Genomic DNA, 17991 nt, shown 5'->3' with positions numbered 1-17991 from the left:
GGGCTCCAGCTCTGACTGGAGGTGAGAGCAGGTGAGAATGTGAGTCAGACAGGCAGACTCCCTACCCTGAGACCCACTGGTTATATGGCCTCAGGTGAGAGATACTTGACTGCTCCAAGTCTCCATGCATTCATTCATCCACTCCACTGCTGACTTTAAAAACAATGCACAATGTGAGAGTTGCAAATTGAGTTTTATTTGGGGCAATATGGGGACTGCAGCCTGGGAGACAGTACCTCAGATAGCTCTGAGAGACTGCTCCAAAGACACGGGAAAGGGACAGTGTATATGTGATTTTGGTGAAGGGGGAATACATGCAATCCAAAACACATTTTTACGAAAGGTTTCTGCTAGCCTCGTGAAGCTTCTGCTAGTCATGAGAAACAGTCATCACTATGAAGGATTTTAGTGTTTTTTCAGATATGAGGAGATATGTGAATTGGGCTCATAAAATCAGCTCCAGAGATTATCTAACTACCTGAAGACCTATCCTGCCAGTTTTCCCCTGAGCACGGAGTGCCTCTTTTCTATTCTCCATCCTGAACTCCTTTCAGGGGGTGTTGGAGGTCAGCAGCTGCAGCAGCACGTGATTTAATCCTTAGAGAGGTAGATGGCAAGCGCCAATCTGTGGTTGACACCTCAGATATCTATTAAAGGTCATCTCTGCACCCTCACCCCCCGCCATGGTCTGGGGAAATCACGATGAGCAAAGATGCATCCCATCCTCCTCAGGAGACCTGTGCACTAGCGAGCGTCTCCTGGTATGAGGCAGAGATGACTGACAGCCTGCCCCTCCTCCTCCTCCGAGAAGCACTGTGGCCCAAGTGCTGGCTGTACAGCCGGAGATGACAGGCTGTGACATGCTTGTCAGCAGTGAAGGTCATGCAGCGTAGGGCTTGGCCACAGGCAGCTGAGGTTATGCTGTGTGTGTTACTATCCTCACTGCCGCCCCTCAAAGCCCACGTGCTGCACACCAGAGCTCTTAAGTGGCCAAGTGGCTTAGATCACCAGCATCCCATGTCCCCAGGGATAAGGTTGAAAGACACCCTTTAAGAATCTCAGCTAAACAATAACCAGTGTTTGTGTTCCTAGGGAAGTCAGTGCAGGTGCTTTGAAACTTTGCAGATTCCTCCTGGAATGTTTGGATATTCAAATTCCACACTCTTTCCTCCATCTGTTCCTCTCCCACTGCAGCTGACACTTGCTTTGTCTCCCACATCACCTTCATCCCCTTTTTATGGCCACAGTACCCTGATTCTGTTTGGGAGAAACAATTGCTTCCCTAGTTTCAGATCAGGTGTTCAGGTAAAGCTGACTCACCTTGGCTCCACGAACTCTTGGGGTTAAGTTTCTTCCACTCTGGCCGCCAAAAATGGGATGTGACCACCAACTGGAGCTAATGAGATTCAATTCTGGGGTCATAGTTTGAGCTAAGAGGGGAGGGAAACTGATTTTTTTTTTTTTTTTGGCTTGATTTAAATATGGAAAGATGCAGGCTGGAGTGGAAGTCATCTTGCTATGTTGGGAAGAGACTATTTTAGAGACAGCCATCCCAGAGGAAGGCAGCGCTGAGGGGCCACAAGTGGGAAACAGTGCCAAGACATCATCTGAACTCTGATTAAGCTGTACTGGCAGCCAATCCCCCCAGCTGCTCTTTCTGTGATATGAGCAAATACAGTCCCTTCCTGCTTAAGCCACTTTGTTGTTGTTTAGTCACTAAGTCATGTCTGACTCTTTGTGACCACATGGACTGTAGCCCGTCAGGATCCTCTGTCCATGGGATTTCCCAGGCAAGAATACTGGAGTGGATAGCCATTTATTTCTCCAGGGAATCTCCCAGAACCAGGGATCAAACCCAGGTCTACTGCTTGGCAGGCAGATTCTTTACCACTGAGCCACCTGGGAAGCCACTTTAGAGTTTTAAATTATCTGTCACAGGTAACAGAAAAAGTCCTGATACATTCTCCATTTCCCCAACTCATCAACACAATTTGATCCTGAGATATTCATTTTCTTAGCAATCAAGGAGGAGAAAAAAAAATCCCCCCACTATGCCTCTCAGTTCTATGGCCCTTTTAACTTTTAGTCTTTCTAAGCCTGATGAAGCAAGGGGCCTCAGCTCACACAGGTTAGCTTCCAGCAGAGCGTGAGTCTATTTTCTGTGAACATACTGCCATCTGGTTTGGATTGCTGTATTGATCTAGGAATTTTAAATAATGGCAGCATGATGTTATTTTCTTCATAAAACCCTATCAAGCTGGGTAGTAAGGTAGAAGACCCTGAAACATCCCCCCACTCCACTACATTTACACACATAAGCAGCAATGAGTCCCAAACCTTTGAAAATATTAATGCTTTCTTCATGTTTTCATTATTTATTCACCAAGAGAAGCAGGTAATCTGTTTAAGACTAAAATTTGACTGATACTTAACATTAGCCAAAGCCAGCATGGTAAAGCATATTGGCATTGAAGCAGAAACCAATAAAAATATAAGGACTCACCAATTAAAGACCAGATAGGATTGTCCTCCTCTTCGATGCTTGAGAATTGACCTACAAGGTTAGCTTGAACCTCGGCATTTAAAGTTGGTAAACCTCTCTCCATTAGGGTCTTGTTAACCTCAACACAAGTCTGAATGCCGATAGAATTCAGGACTTCCTTCAAGTTAAAGGTCCTACAAAATATGAAACAATAATTCCACCAGGGACAGCTTTTATTCAGCAGGTTTTTGTTTGTTTTGTTTAAAAAACATACCAGCTTGTTTCAAATGTATACCAATTTTCTCTTATATAGACAAAAATTACCTCTATTAGAATGAGCTTAGTAAATAGGAAACTCCTCCCAACCACCAAGCTTTATATCCATCAGACTTTTAAATGCTTAAAACCACTCAATTCTGTAGGAAATATGAAAAGCACAGACAGAAAAATATGGTCCCTGAAAATAAATCTGCAACCCCATTTTCAGGCAGGGCTATCAGAAAGGGATAGAAAATATTTGTTTAATTTGTAAAATAAACCCTCTGGCCTGAGTGGATTCAGTCATAGATTTTGTTTTTAATGTGCTTAGAAAATAAGATAGAATCAATTCATTTATCCATGCCTGAGCAGGAAACCTTTAACACCAACCCAAAACAAGAATCAAAAGGTATTCAGAGGCCAACACCATACAAATTACCTAAAACTCTTGACCTATCATGATGAAAGATAAAAGACTCTTTCCCACTGTTACTTTCAAGTAGCTGATCAATAATCCCAAATATATACAGTCCAGAAAGATGTAAAAAGTAGTTAGTGGTTATTTAATAGGTAAGGAAAAAGGTGCAATAGGAAGCAGCATTTGCTGTGTCCACACTATTGTGAATGATATTGAAAATTGCATCTTGCTATTCAGAAAGGATCTTTAAGACAACTTTGTGCAAAATGGGAATTAAAAGATAAGAGAAGGGGGTGGTGGTGAGGGGAATTAGACAAAAGAACAAAACAATCAGATAGGCAGAACAACTATAAAGAAGAGGATTTAACAACTAAACAGTTATTAAGAGCTAACATGTATCAAGCACTTACCATGTGCCAGACATCTGCACTAAACACTACACACGAGTCATCTGCAGTTCAGTTCAGTCGCTCAGTCGCGTCCAGCTCATTGCGACCCCATGAACCACCAGGCCTCCCTATCCATCACCAACTCCTGGAGTTTACCCAAACTCAAGTCCATTGAGTTGGTGATGCCATTCAACCATCTCATCCTCTGTTATCCCCTTCTCCTCCTGCCCTCAATCTTTCCCAGCATCAGGGTCCTTGTCATCTTAAGTTGCCATAACTCTAAGGTAGGTATCTTTATATCCCTTCTTACAAGTGAGACTCAGAGTGACTCAGGGTCTTATTCAGTGGTACATTACAAGTCAGTAGCACAGCTAGGATTTAAACCCTGGTTTGTCTAACCCAAAAGCCTGTCCTTTTAGTAACTATTTTGCTATGTGCTTCATATGAATATTTAGGCAGTACTGGAGGGCTTCCCAGGTGGCTCAGTGGTAAAGAATCAGCCTGCCAATACAAGAAATGCAGAGATGCGGGTTCAGTCTCTGGTTAGGAAGATCTTCCAGAGTAGAAAATTGCAACCTACTCCAGTAATCTTGCCTTGAGAATTCAACGGATAGAGGAGCCTGGTGGGCTATAGTCCATGGGGTCGCAAAGAGTTGGACATGACTGAGCAGCTAACACTAAGCAGTATTTGGGGACTCACTAAAGGCTTAATAAATTAGAATTCCTGGAAAATAAAGGTTACCCAGTGTGGGGAAATGCTAAGAGCACATTTCTGCAAAACCAGAGCAGGTTTCTTTTCCTTACAGGTCTTGGGTCCTGGAATGTGAAAGAAAAGAGCCTGGCAGGTTAGCGCCAGGATCAGTAGAAAGGGCAGGGACTTGACAGTCAGGCTTGGGCTCGGGCCTTGGCTTGACCTTTTCTTGGTGTGCAGCCCAAGGCAAATCCTATTCTCTCTGAGCTTCAGGTCAAAATGAGAACTCTGGATTGCCAGAACCACTTGGGCTAGTTTGGCTTTTAAGATTCTAGGATTTTTATCAAGTCATGCATGCACTCTCTGAATAACAAGCAGGAGGATGGGATGTTGGATGTACTGGGTGTAAAGTCCCTGAAAACACCTGATGGGACAGTCAGCAAGAGGAGCTGACACTTGGAGGCCCATGGAAACACCTGGTCATTGGCCAAGATTAGAAATTTTCTGACTTGGACAGGATTCCCAATAATGCAAAATTGAAATGGGATTCTAGTATTCAATGATGGTTTGATATTGAGAAATGAATTTGGCAAAGACAAAACTTTCACTGACTTGTAAAACATCTCTGAAGGACAGAGACGTCACTACTTCTGTAGACTTCACAGAGGCTGGATCTGTGAAGCTGGTAAACATTTCACTGCAGAAAAATGATGGAATCAGAACAACTGAATCAGAAAGCCTCTCTGATAGACACTGAGCATGACGAATTTCTAGGTATTGTTTGTTTTTTCCACAACACTGTCAAAGGTGAGCTTGTACACATATCCGTCCTAAGTGGAAACACTACACTCATCCTGGCACCTGTTATGGAAAAGACCTCTCCCTGCTGATGAGGGACATCTAAGCCTTCAGAGATATGAAAAGAAACTCTAGGAAAAGAAGGCATGAGCTAAGCTTCTCTAAAGCACGGTCCTGAATACCACATCCAGATTTTCCAAGGTTATTAATGTTCTCTGAAACACATGCAGAGCTGGAATACAAGGGAGAGCAGATAAAAACTCTGGAACTCACTCTTTGTTCATGCCCTCAAGTAGAACAGCTGAAATCCTTTTTAGTCTGACTGCAAGCTCAGGTAGGCCGTCTGTAAGAGCACCCACCATGTTGTTGGTGATAAGGGCCAGGCAGGCAATCATTTTCAGTTGATTCAGCTTTTCTGTCAGTTCCTGAAGACGTGCTCCATCTGTCATGAGTGTCTAGCATATTTATTTAAGATGTAAAAATAGAAAGGGAAGCTCAGTACCATGAATGTGTAAAATCAACAGTGTTATATCCAAACCCCCATTTTTCATCTGATTCCAGTTAAGGTCATTAAACCGCATGCAACACAGACAGACCAGCTGATACACTGTTTGAACTTAAGAATTAGAATATTGAAAACTTGAGGGAAGCCAAAGTAGGGGGTGGGGGGAATCACTCACCTCTGGTAATTCTTTTTTCTGATAATCCCACTGTAACAGTTTCAAGTAACTATTATTTAGCACCAACGTAGGGCTCAGGCTTGGCTTGGAGTTGTTTTCGGCCCCAGGCGTTAAAGTAGCCTCGGAAAGAGAAAGTAACTCTTCATGGACAGATTCTTTTATCCACTCTGTAGTTTGATCAAGAGCACCTGCAAGGGAAAAGGCCACACCCTTGTCCCACGGCTGACAGACTCCTTCGTTTGTGCATCCCACACACAATGAACGGTGAGATGGCCACGACCCTCAAGGAGCCTCCGGTCCAGATGGGCCAACAGTCATGTAAGCTCACAATTACAGCAGAAGACAGTGAGTACTAGAAGACACAGTGGGGGTGGAGGGAGGAGAAGCTGTCTACGGTAGAGTCTAAGAGGAAGAACTCCGTAAGTGACATTTCAAGACACAAGGAAGATAGAGGAAAGAGCTGTCACTCCAGGCTAGGAGAACAGACCACGCAAAGAGATGGAAAAATGAGAAAGTGTGGCAATTTGGATGCTACAGGCAAATCTGTATACTGCTGGTCCATAAAGAAGTAGGGAAGGGAGGAGAGAGTTGCAGCAGATAGCATCAGATGGACAGACAGGCCAGCTCACACATGACCTTTAGTCTTGTGCAGAGAAGTTATCTAGATTAAAAGCAGTGGTGATTAAACATTTTGGGTTCCAGACCCCTTGGAGTGTCTGATCAGAGCTATGCCTTTCCCAACATGCTGGTATGAACACTTTTTTAACTTCAGACCCAGCTCTAAGGTTTCCCCCTAGAAATAAATTGTTCTTTAGACCACATTTCTTATAGAAAGTATGCATTTGGTAGAATTTATAAGATGTCAATTGCTTAAAAATGCAGACTGAACACAGGTGCAGATTAAAAAAAAAACCCAGAGAATGAAATAAAGAATAGTCACCCTGAAATTCTTCATCAGACCCAGGCCTTAAACAGGGGTAATTTATGAGCAGCTCCATTTGCTATACTAAAGCAACACCACCCCCAGAATTTCACAACTTTACTTCTCTTCAGTTGGCAAATGTTCTTGGTTTTCCCAGTTTTGCTTATAAAGAAGTAAAAGACTTGCAGTCTTTAAAAGAGATCCAACGGAGAGAAAGAGTGGAAACCATCACCGGTATAATTACAATGTGGCAGTAATAAGCATTTATACTACAAGGGTAATCATTTACAACTGACACATTTAAAAGCCCATTTATCTCAAACAAAAGCAACAGTGTAGCACAGAGGTTCTTAATCCTGGCTGATGGTAGAATCACCTTGGAAACTTTAAAAAAAAAAATTTGGGGTGTCGGCTCTTGGAGATTTTGATTTAATCAACCTGAGATGGGCTCAGGCATCTGTGTTTAAACACTCCAGGTGATCCTTATATGTAAATAGGCGTGAGTACAATTGGTAAAGCAGAAAGAGCAAGAGTTTAGAGGGAAACAAGGATTTTCTCTAAGGGATCTGCTAAGATTTCAGGGGCTTCCCAGGTGGCTCAGTGGTAAAGAAAATCCACCTGCCAGTGCAGGAGACATGGGTTCAATCTCTGAGTCAAGAAGAGCCCTTGGAGGAGGAAATGGCAACCCATTCTAGTATTCTTGCTGGCATAATCCCATGGACAGAGGAGCCTTGCGGGCCCCAGTCTAGGGGTCCCAAAGAGTTGGACACAATTAAGCACACATGCACGCTGCTGAGATTTCACTCCCATAAGCAAGAATATCGACTGCTCTGAGTGGCTCCAAGAGCAAGGTCAATGCTAGGAGGCATTGGTACTTGGTTTTTCATGTGAAGAAAAGCCTCTCCATTAATTTCTTCAAAGGCAACTGAGCACCAATTATACACTAGATACTGTACCTTGCTTTGGAAACTAATCATTTTCCCAGTGGTACCTGTCACTTAGTAGGTTCTCAAAAAGCTTCTGCTCTCTATATCTGGCATGAGACCTGGCAGGTTTCCTTTTTAATTCACTATCTCTGGAGTTAACCATGGGCTTAAGGACTGACTCAAATAGTCTCCTTCAGATTGGCAAATTGATTTGGTCCCTGACACCTGAAGATATCTTTCCCTTTTACTGATATACACAGTGCATGCAAATCAAACTAAAAGACATAAGGTGTTTTTTGCAAACTTTCAGAAAGCAAGAGGAGGGAACACTTCCTACTGTACTTATTAGGCCAGCTGTGTGTGTGTGTGTGTGTGTGTGTGTGTGTGTGTGTGTGTGTGTGTGTGTGCAGATGCTCAGTCATGTCCAACTCTTTTGAAATTCCAGAATATTGAAAATAGGGGCTATCTAAAGGTTTGGACAATGCCAGGGACTCCCATTCATGTATTCTGCACCATTCTCCTGGTTTATTGAATGGTGCCTGTTCAGAATTGTAAAGACCAAGAGCTAGCCTGGCCCCTGTTTTCAGGAAAATATTCACACCAAATACCCCAATTTTCAGTTAGAAGAATGTAGTCTGCTTATCTGTGACGTCCACTCTTTTATGCCTGGCTACACCTCACCTTCCCTTTTGTTGGTACTGATTTTGAGAAATCATTTCCTTTACTCCATGCTTTTTGCAGATGTTAATTAGAGGCCCCATGACCAGGACCAGGCAACCTCCCTACCCAGGGGTTGGCCTGGATGAGTCATACATCCATCAGACTCTTTCCTGGGACTTCGAATGATGATTACAGCGTTCAAGGATGGCCTGTGTTGAAGTGCACATTAACCATCTGAGGACACAGCTGGGAAATTCCCCTTGTTTCTTCCTCTCCAGATTCCTGATGCCCTCTTGACTTCTGGCCTTGTGCAGACTCAGGTAATTTAAGCTTTGTTGTGAACTGCCCTCTCCTTCCATTCACTTCCTTTTCTGCTACACCAGCCAGTGAGTTTCTGTTGCCTCTGATATAACTCAGCTGATACAACACAAAATTGAAAAATCCAAAGAGAGGAATGAAGACAGCAGCTTGGTTTACTCCTGGCTTGGCCAGGGGAGACCTGGTTTCCAGCCCCAGCTCTGCTATTTCTCGGCTGTGTGGCTCTGTCTTTGGGCAGGTCACTGCTGAGCATCAGCTTGCTCATCTCTAAAATGTTCCATAAATATTTCCCGAATGCCTTGGGTGCCAGGCAAAGACAATCATAATGCAATTTCATATATTTTTGGAAAAATATTTATGTCCCATGAGGATTTCTGAATCACATGAAATGAAGTTCCTGAGAACATTTTATCAGATATAAGAGATGATCTAAATAAATAAAACCTTTTTTTTCTGAGTATCTGAAAAATTACTTATGGCCTGGGGGTTATGTGCCATTCTTTCCACAGATAATTTAGTTGTTGGATCTAATGTGGTTATTTTGTTGACATTTAAGACACTTACCCAATCACTGCATAAGGCTTTCGTGGGTGTATTTTAAATAGGGAGATGACATAATATCTCTCTGTTGGCAAAATACAATCTTTTGGGGGGTCAACTAGGAAACCCAGAGTACTTCTAAATATTGATTTTCCAAATAATTATCTTATAAAAATCATGTACACACAAAAATCCAACACTTTTGTACTTCTGTGCAGTACTGTAAGACTCTTATTTTGATAGCAGGGCACAGTGACCGATTTTTGGCAGCGTGACTTGAGGATATAATTAACAGCTGACATACACTCTGCTTCCTGGACTCTTGACTTCTCTGGGAACATATTTAGAGCTGGCCAATAATGACCTATTTGTGCAGCTGGATTCATTCTATTCTTAAATCTCTGGAAATATCCAAGTCAATGTGAAAAGTACAAGTGAAATACAAGTGACTAAGTCTGGATTTCAAGGAGAGAAACAAATCATTTGAGATGAACAAAACTGTAGTTTAAGCCTACATTAAGAGATTTGTTCAAGATTACAGGCCCATCTTGACTCAAGACATGGAGACATTTGTACACATGTATATGAACACACAGGGACACAAATGAAACCAACCAGTGAGTCTCAGGAATATGCTGCTAAGAACATGGTTATATTAACAGTTCAGGTTTCAGATCCAGGGTCGATGTAGGGTTCTATTTCCCACAATCCCTCTCTGCCTTTGAAGCCAAAACAATGTAACCCTAAAGTCAAGAGAATTTTTGTTGTAGAAGGATCCTTAGACGTCATCTGGTCATATCTGCCACTCAATGCTAGAACTTCCTCTGCAAATACCCCCAAGACAGTTGGCATACTGTTTGGAGAGAGTCAGTTTTGCATAGTGGTTGAATGCATACAGTTTGGGGCAGAGACACACCTGAGTTATCCAGGCTCTTCGACTCACTAGCAGTCTCTTACTTTAACCTCAGTTTCTTCCTTTATAAACAGTGGGTGATAACAGTCTCATAGGGTGACTTGTGAAGCTTGAATAAGCTAATAAATGTAAGGTGTTTGGCACATAATAAGGTCTTGGCATACGATAAGTGTGCAAACAAAATGTTAGCTAGCATGGGCTACTATAAGTGACACGGAATCCACTCTGAAGTTAAAAGAGCAGCTCCAGCTGCTAGAAAGGTTTAAATTGGCTGTTGGCTACTTCCCTCCCATGGTCCTAGTCTGCCCTTCAGAACTTAACCAAAGCCCTGAATCACTAACCACAGGGCAGGCAGTGCTCATGGCCCACCTGAGTCTCCACGGTACAAGGCACTATGGGCCCAGCTTCACTGACTGTTCCTCATGTCACCCTCCATGGCCCCTGCCCTCTTCCCTGGAGTCCCTTTAAAGGAGGCATGTGTTTGGCTCTGTATACATAAGGCTATCATATTGACTATCTTCACAGAAGAGCTCAGTCCATGAGGGGTAAGGTGGCATGGGGGGATCACCTAAACCAGACTTAGACTGTGGTTGCAACTGAAGAACAGAGGCTGCTGTCAAGGGTTTGCTAATAAGGGAACCTGTGAGCTAGCCTCTTGCCAGCTGCCCAACATTTGGCATCTCAGTTTCCTCACCTATGGAATGAAGGGACTAACAGTACCTCCCCCACTGAGGAATTGTGAGGATTCAGTAAGGTAATACTTCCTCCTCTCCCCACTTCTGGTCTGGTTTTAATGCCCACTAGTCCACTGAAACTGCTCCCATCACAGTTACCAAGGAGCCTCATATGGTCTCATACAACGGTCAAGCCTTGGTCTTCATCTTTCTTGACCACTTAGCACTTGTCACAGCCGATCACGTTTTCCTTCACTGAACACTTTCTTCACTTGTTTTGCAGGACACCACCCTCTCCTGTCTTTCTTCCCCTCTCTGGCTACCCTTACACAGTCTCTGTTGTTGGATCCTTCTCCTCTTCTTAAGCTCTAGATGTGCAAGAGTCCCAAGTCAGGCCCACTCAGTACCTACACTCACTCTCTAGGTAATTTCACCCAGGGTAACCCTGGGATGAGAGCATGGAGTGGACAGGAGTGTGGAGTCAGACTTCTGGGGTGAGTCCCAGCTCTACAACTCTCAAGTTTTATTATGGCGGCAAGTGACTGAGCCTCTCTATGTCTCATCCATAAACAGGGAGTAATTTCCTAAAGTTTTTATAAAGATTAAATCAGTTAAAACAGGTAAAGTGTTTAAAATATGGTAAGCATTCTATATGTGTCAGCTACTATCCAGTTCCATGGCTTTAGATGTACACTCCCAGTGCTCACTAGTCCCCCAAACTCCAATCTCATTCCTAAATCCCATCATTGATGTCAAACAAGATCTCAAAGTTCAGAGGTCCAAAACTGAACTCTGACTTCATCCCATCTCCCACCCTCCTTTCCTGCGTCTCTCCCATGTCACTAACAGGCATCACTATTCATTGAGTTGCTTAGAGTCATCCTCAACTCTCATTTTTCCCTCATCCAACTTGCAGCAAATCTTGTTACTCCATTTTCAAATTACAACCAGAACCTGATCTCTTCTCACTACCTTCTACCACTACCATTTGGACCATCTGCCATCTGTGATATCACCTAATTGGTGTCCCTGTTTCCCTTCTTGCTCCCATATGATTTATTCTCTACCCAGGAGCCAGAGTATGTTTTAAAAATAAAAAGCAAATGCTGCTTCCCTGTTGAAGCTCTCCAAAGACTCCCCATCACATTTGGACTGAAATCCAAATTCCTCTCATTTCCTAACAAGGCTCTATAGGACCTGCATTTGTCTACTTCTCAGCCTCAACTGTAACCATTCTTTCCTGCCTACTCTACTCCAGCCGCACTGTCTGCCCTGTGTTTGTGCAAAACACAAGCAAGTTTCTACTGCAAGGCCTTTGCACTTGCAGCTCTCTCTGGCTGGAATGTTCTTCCCTCACATCTTCACATGGCCCTTTCTCATTCCTTTGCAAACTCTGCTCAAATGTTACTTCTCTGAGAGGCCTCTCAGTACACCTTACCTAAAAAAATCACCTCTTACCCTCACTCCTGCCCCATTACTGTCTGTTTCTTTATCCTATTTTTATTCATAGCACTAAATAACACATCCGACCATATATGCTTACTTTTTTGTCATGCCTACTCGGCCATCTCCTTGGGAGCTGCAACTTTATTTTTTGTTCAGTGTCATATCTACAGCACCCATGATGTATCTGAGACACAGCAGGTGGTTGATAAATGTTTCTCTTTTTTTTTTAATGCAGAAAGAGTAGTGCTTAGCACAGTTCCTGGGGTCAGAGTTAACAGCTGTAAGTGATGTTAATTTTAGAAGTCAAAAAAATGTTGAACAGAAATGCCAAAAGTCTTTAGTAATACTATTTAAGATATCAAAAGCCAAAATGCCATATTTCACCCCATTTCAATATAGATACACAGATATTTTACTTACTTGGAGTTTCTTCTAAAATTTCTTGGAACTTGGTTCTCTCATAATCTACCAGCTGGCGCTGAAGATGTGGTCTGAGACTCCGAATTGTAAAATTCACCATGTCCATTTTCATGAGGTCTAGGACATGAAATATTTGTCTAAAAATTTCAGAGTTAAAATAGTTAGACAGGTGATCAAGAAAATCATCTGAAATTCATTAACTATTATTTATTTTACAGGCTGGAAAAGATAAACATCTCTGAAATGGTTTTGAAATTCCAATCACTTTGACAAGGACACTTTTAATAAAAGGCATTACACATGCATTCCAAATGTATTCTTCCAGAGATCTCAAGAGTATTTGCTTTAGCAAATATACTTCCAACTGATTCATTACGTTCAGCTATAGACTGACAGACACTAAGAAGTATAAACAATGAGTCTTAACAATGAGACAAAAAAAGATTCAGGAAGGAATTTTCATTTGAAAGTCCCTGAAATTTTAAGAAGTCTGAATATAGTATACCCTGTTTCTATTCCTAACGAAATAAGGAAAAAAAAAAGAAAAGGACAGGGCAGTGAAGCACTAGGGAAAACACTGCATTTCAGAGTTGGGCAGCCCTGTGTTCAATTACAGCTTTACAACTGACTGGCTCTGTGGCCAGGAACAAGTTACTCAATCTCTCTGAGCCTTAGTTTCCTCACCTGTGAAAGAAAGGGACAAGATCAACCTTGAAGAGATGTTGTGAAGAGTCAATGAGATAGCATATTAGAAATTCAGGGGACAGTACCAACCACTAGGTGCTCAATATATGAGCAAGATGAACGCCACAGATTTTATTATCACACATGGGTAATAAGATCATTCAAAGCAAGGATTCCACAGCTGAAGAATCTCAACCTACCAGAGCTGAGCACAACTCTTAAGGATATTTACAACCCATTTTACAGATGGGGAAAGTGTGACTTGAGAAATTGTCAACTTTCCCAAAGTCAGAAAATAAGGAACTTGCTATATGCAAACAGTGTCCTCCCCTTCCCTTTCCAATATTATTACATGAAATTTAATTCTCTATGTGGCTGTATTCACACAACAACAACAACAAAAAAAAAAAAAAAGGAGAAGAATTTGCCTCAATGGCAAAAAGTACTGCAGACTCCTCTTTTCTCTGGGATCACAAAGAAGTTGTTGTCTACACAGCCAGACTAGATAGAGTCTTTATGATCTTACTGAATACATTACTTCCTTAGGGAAGCTGCAGCCAACCACCAAATGTCCATTTCCCTTTCTGCAGTGTAGATCTGTGGCTGGGAAATGTGATTCCACACAGCAACCACATTGCCTAGACCCACTTCAATCTACGTGGGACCACAGGACTAGGCATAGTCAGTGGAATATGTCACTTCTGGGCCGAGGTGGTTAAACATTTAACATGTCTTCCTCAGGGCTTCTCAGGTGGCTCAGTGGTAAAAAATCTGCCTGCCAATGCAGGAGATGTGGGTTCAATCCTTGGGTTGGGAGGATCACCTAGAGAAGGGAATGGCTACCCAATCCAGTAATCTTGCCTGGAAAATCCCATGGACAGAAGAGCCTGGTGGGCTACAGTTCATGGGGCTGCAGAAGAGTCAGACACCACTGAGCGACTAAACAGCAGCAGCATGCCTTCCTCATGATCTCTTCCCCATTCACCAGCTGAATGTAAAGGACTCCAAAGACCTGGGTGGAGCCAAGGAGAGAAGGAGACTGGGTCCCTGAATGGCGCTTGGAAGGCTGCCTGACCAAGAATCCCTGACTCAGACTGTGGCGTGAGTGAGAAACAAACTTTTAGTGGTTAAATCACTGAGAATTCAAGGTTTACATGTCAAAGCAGCTACCAATACCCTACCTAATCAAGGCTTCCTGTATCCTTGATGAGATTAGATGCCTCTGCTGGGGGCTCTATTAATCCTCTCTACTTCCCCTCCCACAGTGCTTTATCACAACTGTAATTCCTTGTTCAGGGCTGTCTCCCCATTAAATTGTAAACTCCCTGGGGTCAGAGATCATATCTACCCCTTTAATCACTGCATCTCTAGGGCCCAGCACAGCCAGCTAACACCCTTGTTTGCTCATTCTATGTGAAAGTTCCATGCACACAATAAATGATTGACTGGCCCCTTGCTTAGTCAGTTTTTTCCCTAGGGTTAAGGGTTCCTTTGGGAGACCAGTTACTACTCTGTGCCCCTCAATTCCCACATTTCCCTTCTGAATGCACTGGAAGATACTCTAAGAAAATGCAAGCAGCCAGCACTAACCTCAGCACCTCCACGATGTTGCTGGTAGCCTTCAACTCTCGGATGTCGTCATCTCGCACTGGGGCGCACAGCTTTCCCATGGTACTGATGACGTAGTTGGCCAGGCCTTGGATGTCAACAGCACTGTGCTCAGCCTGCTGCCTAATGAGGTCTGTGTCCAAAACTTCACAAATCTGGTTGCGAAGCCGATTGCCACCAGGAGTCAGGAAAGAGAGGAGAATCTGCACAGGGAGAATGAACAGCATCATTACATGAAGAAAGGCTGTCATTTTTTAAATTTCAGTGTCTAGATGACCAAGCTCCCTGCCCTCAGTATTTGAATGCCCTGGATATCATGGAAGTTTGCCCTGACTCGGTGATGGATCAGAGAAGCATGCCAGCCAGGGTCCTGTCCTAAAAAGAAAGCTCGATCTTCTGAATGAAAGCTTCCCCTTTACTCCTATGGGAAGTTACTAACACCATCATAATGAAAATAACTGGCAAGGAAGCAATAGTATTGAAAGAACTTTAAAAAGTTTACAGAGAAATCATGCAAAGAAAGGAAAAGTTGCAGATCAGGGATCCAAAAGAACCTTTTAAAGAAGGGCAAATAGTAACACCCCCATGGGCCCCATTAGTATAATACAGTATATTTACATGTGAAATATATATTATGGGCTTCCCAGGTGGCACTAGTGGTAAAGAACCTGCCTGCCAATGCAGGAGATGTAAGAGAGAGGGATTCGATCCCTGGGTTGGAAAGATCCCTGGAAGGAGGCATGGCAACCCACTACAGTATTCTTGCCCGGATCATCTCATGGACAGAGGAGCCTGGTGGGCTACAGTCCATAAGGTTGCAAAGAGTCAGACACAACTAAAGCAACTTAGCATGCATACACGCACATTATATATTATGTGAGCAACCTATTCATGACACAGCAGACACTGTACACACAGCATGTGTTTGGGAGCACGAGCTCTGAGCAGGAGTGCCTCAGTTCAAGTACCTTCTGCCCCTCAAAGCTGTGTGACCTTAGATGAGTCAGGGAATTCAGTTTCTTTATATAAAATAGTAACAGGCATAACTATCTCACAGCATTATGGTAAGGAATAAATGAATACTCTAGTGCTTAGCACAAAGCAAGTGTCTTGTGAAACGTTAGCCATAACTGTCATCTGATTTAATTCTTGCAACTACTCAGGAGACTTGGGCTTCCCTTGTGTCTCAGATGGTAAAGACTCTGCCTGCAATGCAAGAAACCTGAGTTCGATCCCTGGGTTGGGAAGATCCCCTGGAGAAGGGAAAGGCTACCCACTCTAGTATTCTGGCCTAGAAAATTCCATGGGTTATATAGTTCATGGGGTCGCAAAGAGTCGGACATGACTGAGCGACTTTCACTTCACTCACTCAGGAGACTGAGACTTAAGAGAAAGCAGAAGCAGATCCCTAAAGCAGACCTATCTAGCCTGGGCTCTGTGCTCTGAAGCACCACAGCCACCGCCTACCAGCTAAGCGCTGGCCTGTGCTCTGTCACTGCCCTGTTTTCCCTGTGTCTCCATTCTCCTCTCAGAGGTGCAGGTAAAAACTCTTCCAGTGATTGAACTGGCTCAGTGTTTCAAAAAGAGCCTCTAATACTCTTGAGAGAAAAAACAACAGAAAAACAGCCTTTGGGGCAGGGTAGGGGCAGAGGATTACTGATGAATACAGACAACATCAACTTGCCTCTCTGATTTCTTCGAACAGTTTGATGGCATGTTCATACTCAGGAGGCTCTGCATTCAGTTCTGATTCCAAGACGTCCCAGAAGGCCTGATGGACAATGTGCCTCACTCGACCGGCCAAGCTATGCAAATGAAATGAATCACTTTTTTTTACATAAGCACTATTTTTCCTAATTATAAAAGAAATATGCTCTTTGTAAAAATCTTAGGAAATGCAAAAAACAGAGAATAAAAACTGCTCATAATTCTATTATTAATCTTTTGACATATTTGACATATTTCAATGAATGGTCTTAATACAATTGTTTTAGTAGTGGTCTGTACCATATTATATACTTATTTCATTTAATATTCTGTCTTAAGTATCTCCCCTAAATTTTTTAAGTGCTTCCTTCCTATAGCTTTCCACAAGTTCATAAAATTCTGTCCTAGGACTTCCCTGGTGGCACAGTGGATAAGAATCTGCCTGTCAATGCAGCAGACACAGGTTTGATCCCTGGTCTGAGAAGATTCCACATGCCATGAAGCAACTAAGCCTGGAGCCACAACTACTGAACTTGTTTGCCACAACTACTGAAGCCCGCATCTAGAGCCTGTGCTCCACAACAAGAGAAGCCACAGCAATGAAAAGCCCATGCACTGCAACTAGAGAAAGCCCATGTAAAAGCAACACCTGGTGCAGCCAAAAATAAATAAAATAAAATTCTGTCCTAAGGAGATACCATATTTCACCCATCCACTCTTCTTCTTCTTTTTTTTTAATATTTTGGCCACACTGCACAGCATGTGGGATGTTAATTCCCAGACCAGGGATCAAACCTGCAACCCCTGAATTGGCAGCAGAATCTCAACCACCAGACCACCAGGGAAGTTTCCGCAGCTAGTCTTCTACACAGATCTTCAGACCTGGTCTAGGTTTTTGGGATGAGGTGGCCAAGTTGTTCTTTCCTTAATAGCGGATGTTTCATGGCATGGAACAGAACAGATTGGCCCCAAGGAGACATGCATTTGAATGCCTGCCAGCTCCAGTTTAGATGTCCCATTTAAAGTTGGCCAGACCACACTGCTGAAATAGGAGTCTTCCTAGGAAAGCTTCACAATAGAATAGGTGGCCATCCTTGCTTTATCCTGTCAATGTCAATGCCCCAAAATAGGTGCATGTTAAAATGCACAACCCTACTGAACTCCTATACCATTTTTCAACTGCTTTTAGAAAAACACATATTTCCCTGAACTGTAATTACTTCAAGTTTCTATCCCTCACAGGGCTATGCACCTCTCTCAGATAGAGGCCACTTCTAGGTACCTGCCACCATACCTAGCATAGCACTTGGTATTTACTGAAGGTTTACTGAATGCATAGTGAATGAATTGATAATTTGACAGTTAAGCATATCACTTAAATTTTATTTTTAAAGCTCAAATAGCTAAAATATACAATAATGTTAGAAGTAAAAACTAGCCTTCTGAGAAGCATGACT

At 42.9% G+C, this 17991-nt stretch overlaps 1 protein-coding gene across 4 annotated transcripts in view; it reads right to left on the bottom strand.

Annotated features, from left to right (window-relative positions):
- TCP11L2 (t-complex 11 like 2) overlaps positions 1-17991 on the bottom strand; it is a 38716-nt gene that overhangs the window by 5125 nt on the left and 15600 nt on the right. For 3 of the 4 annotated variants that reach the window (XM_081591259.1, XM_081591258.1, XM_081591257.1), the window contains exons 4-9: positions 16512-16632; positions 14810-15030; positions 12536-12672; positions 5717-5904; positions 5310-5491; positions 2504-2676 (exon numbers count right to left, since the gene is read on the bottom strand). In XM_081591259.1, coding sequence (XP_081447385.1) covers positions 2504-2676; positions 5310-5491; positions 5717-5904; positions 12536-12672; positions 14810-15030; positions 16512-16632 — 1022 coding nt within the window. Of the gene's footprint in view, positions 1-1320; positions 1397-2503; positions 2677-5309; positions 5492-5716; positions 5905-12535; positions 12673-14809; positions 15031-16511; positions 16633-17991 lie in introns of all 4 variants that reach the window. The other variant, XM_081591260.1, reaches the window with a different exon arrangement.

The sequence above is a fragment of the Giraffa tippelskirchi genome, chromosome 4 (assembly GCF_054371585.1).
Source record: "Giraffa tippelskirchi isolate mGirTip1 chromosome 4, T2T-mGirTip1v1.2.pri, whole genome shotgun sequence".
NCBI classification, from domain to species: domain Eukaryota; kingdom Metazoa; phylum Chordata; class Mammalia; order Artiodactyla; family Giraffidae; genus Giraffa; species Giraffa tippelskirchi.
The sequence above is the reverse complement of the archived record's forward strand: the minus strand, read 5'-3'. Positions and strand labels throughout refer to the sequence as shown.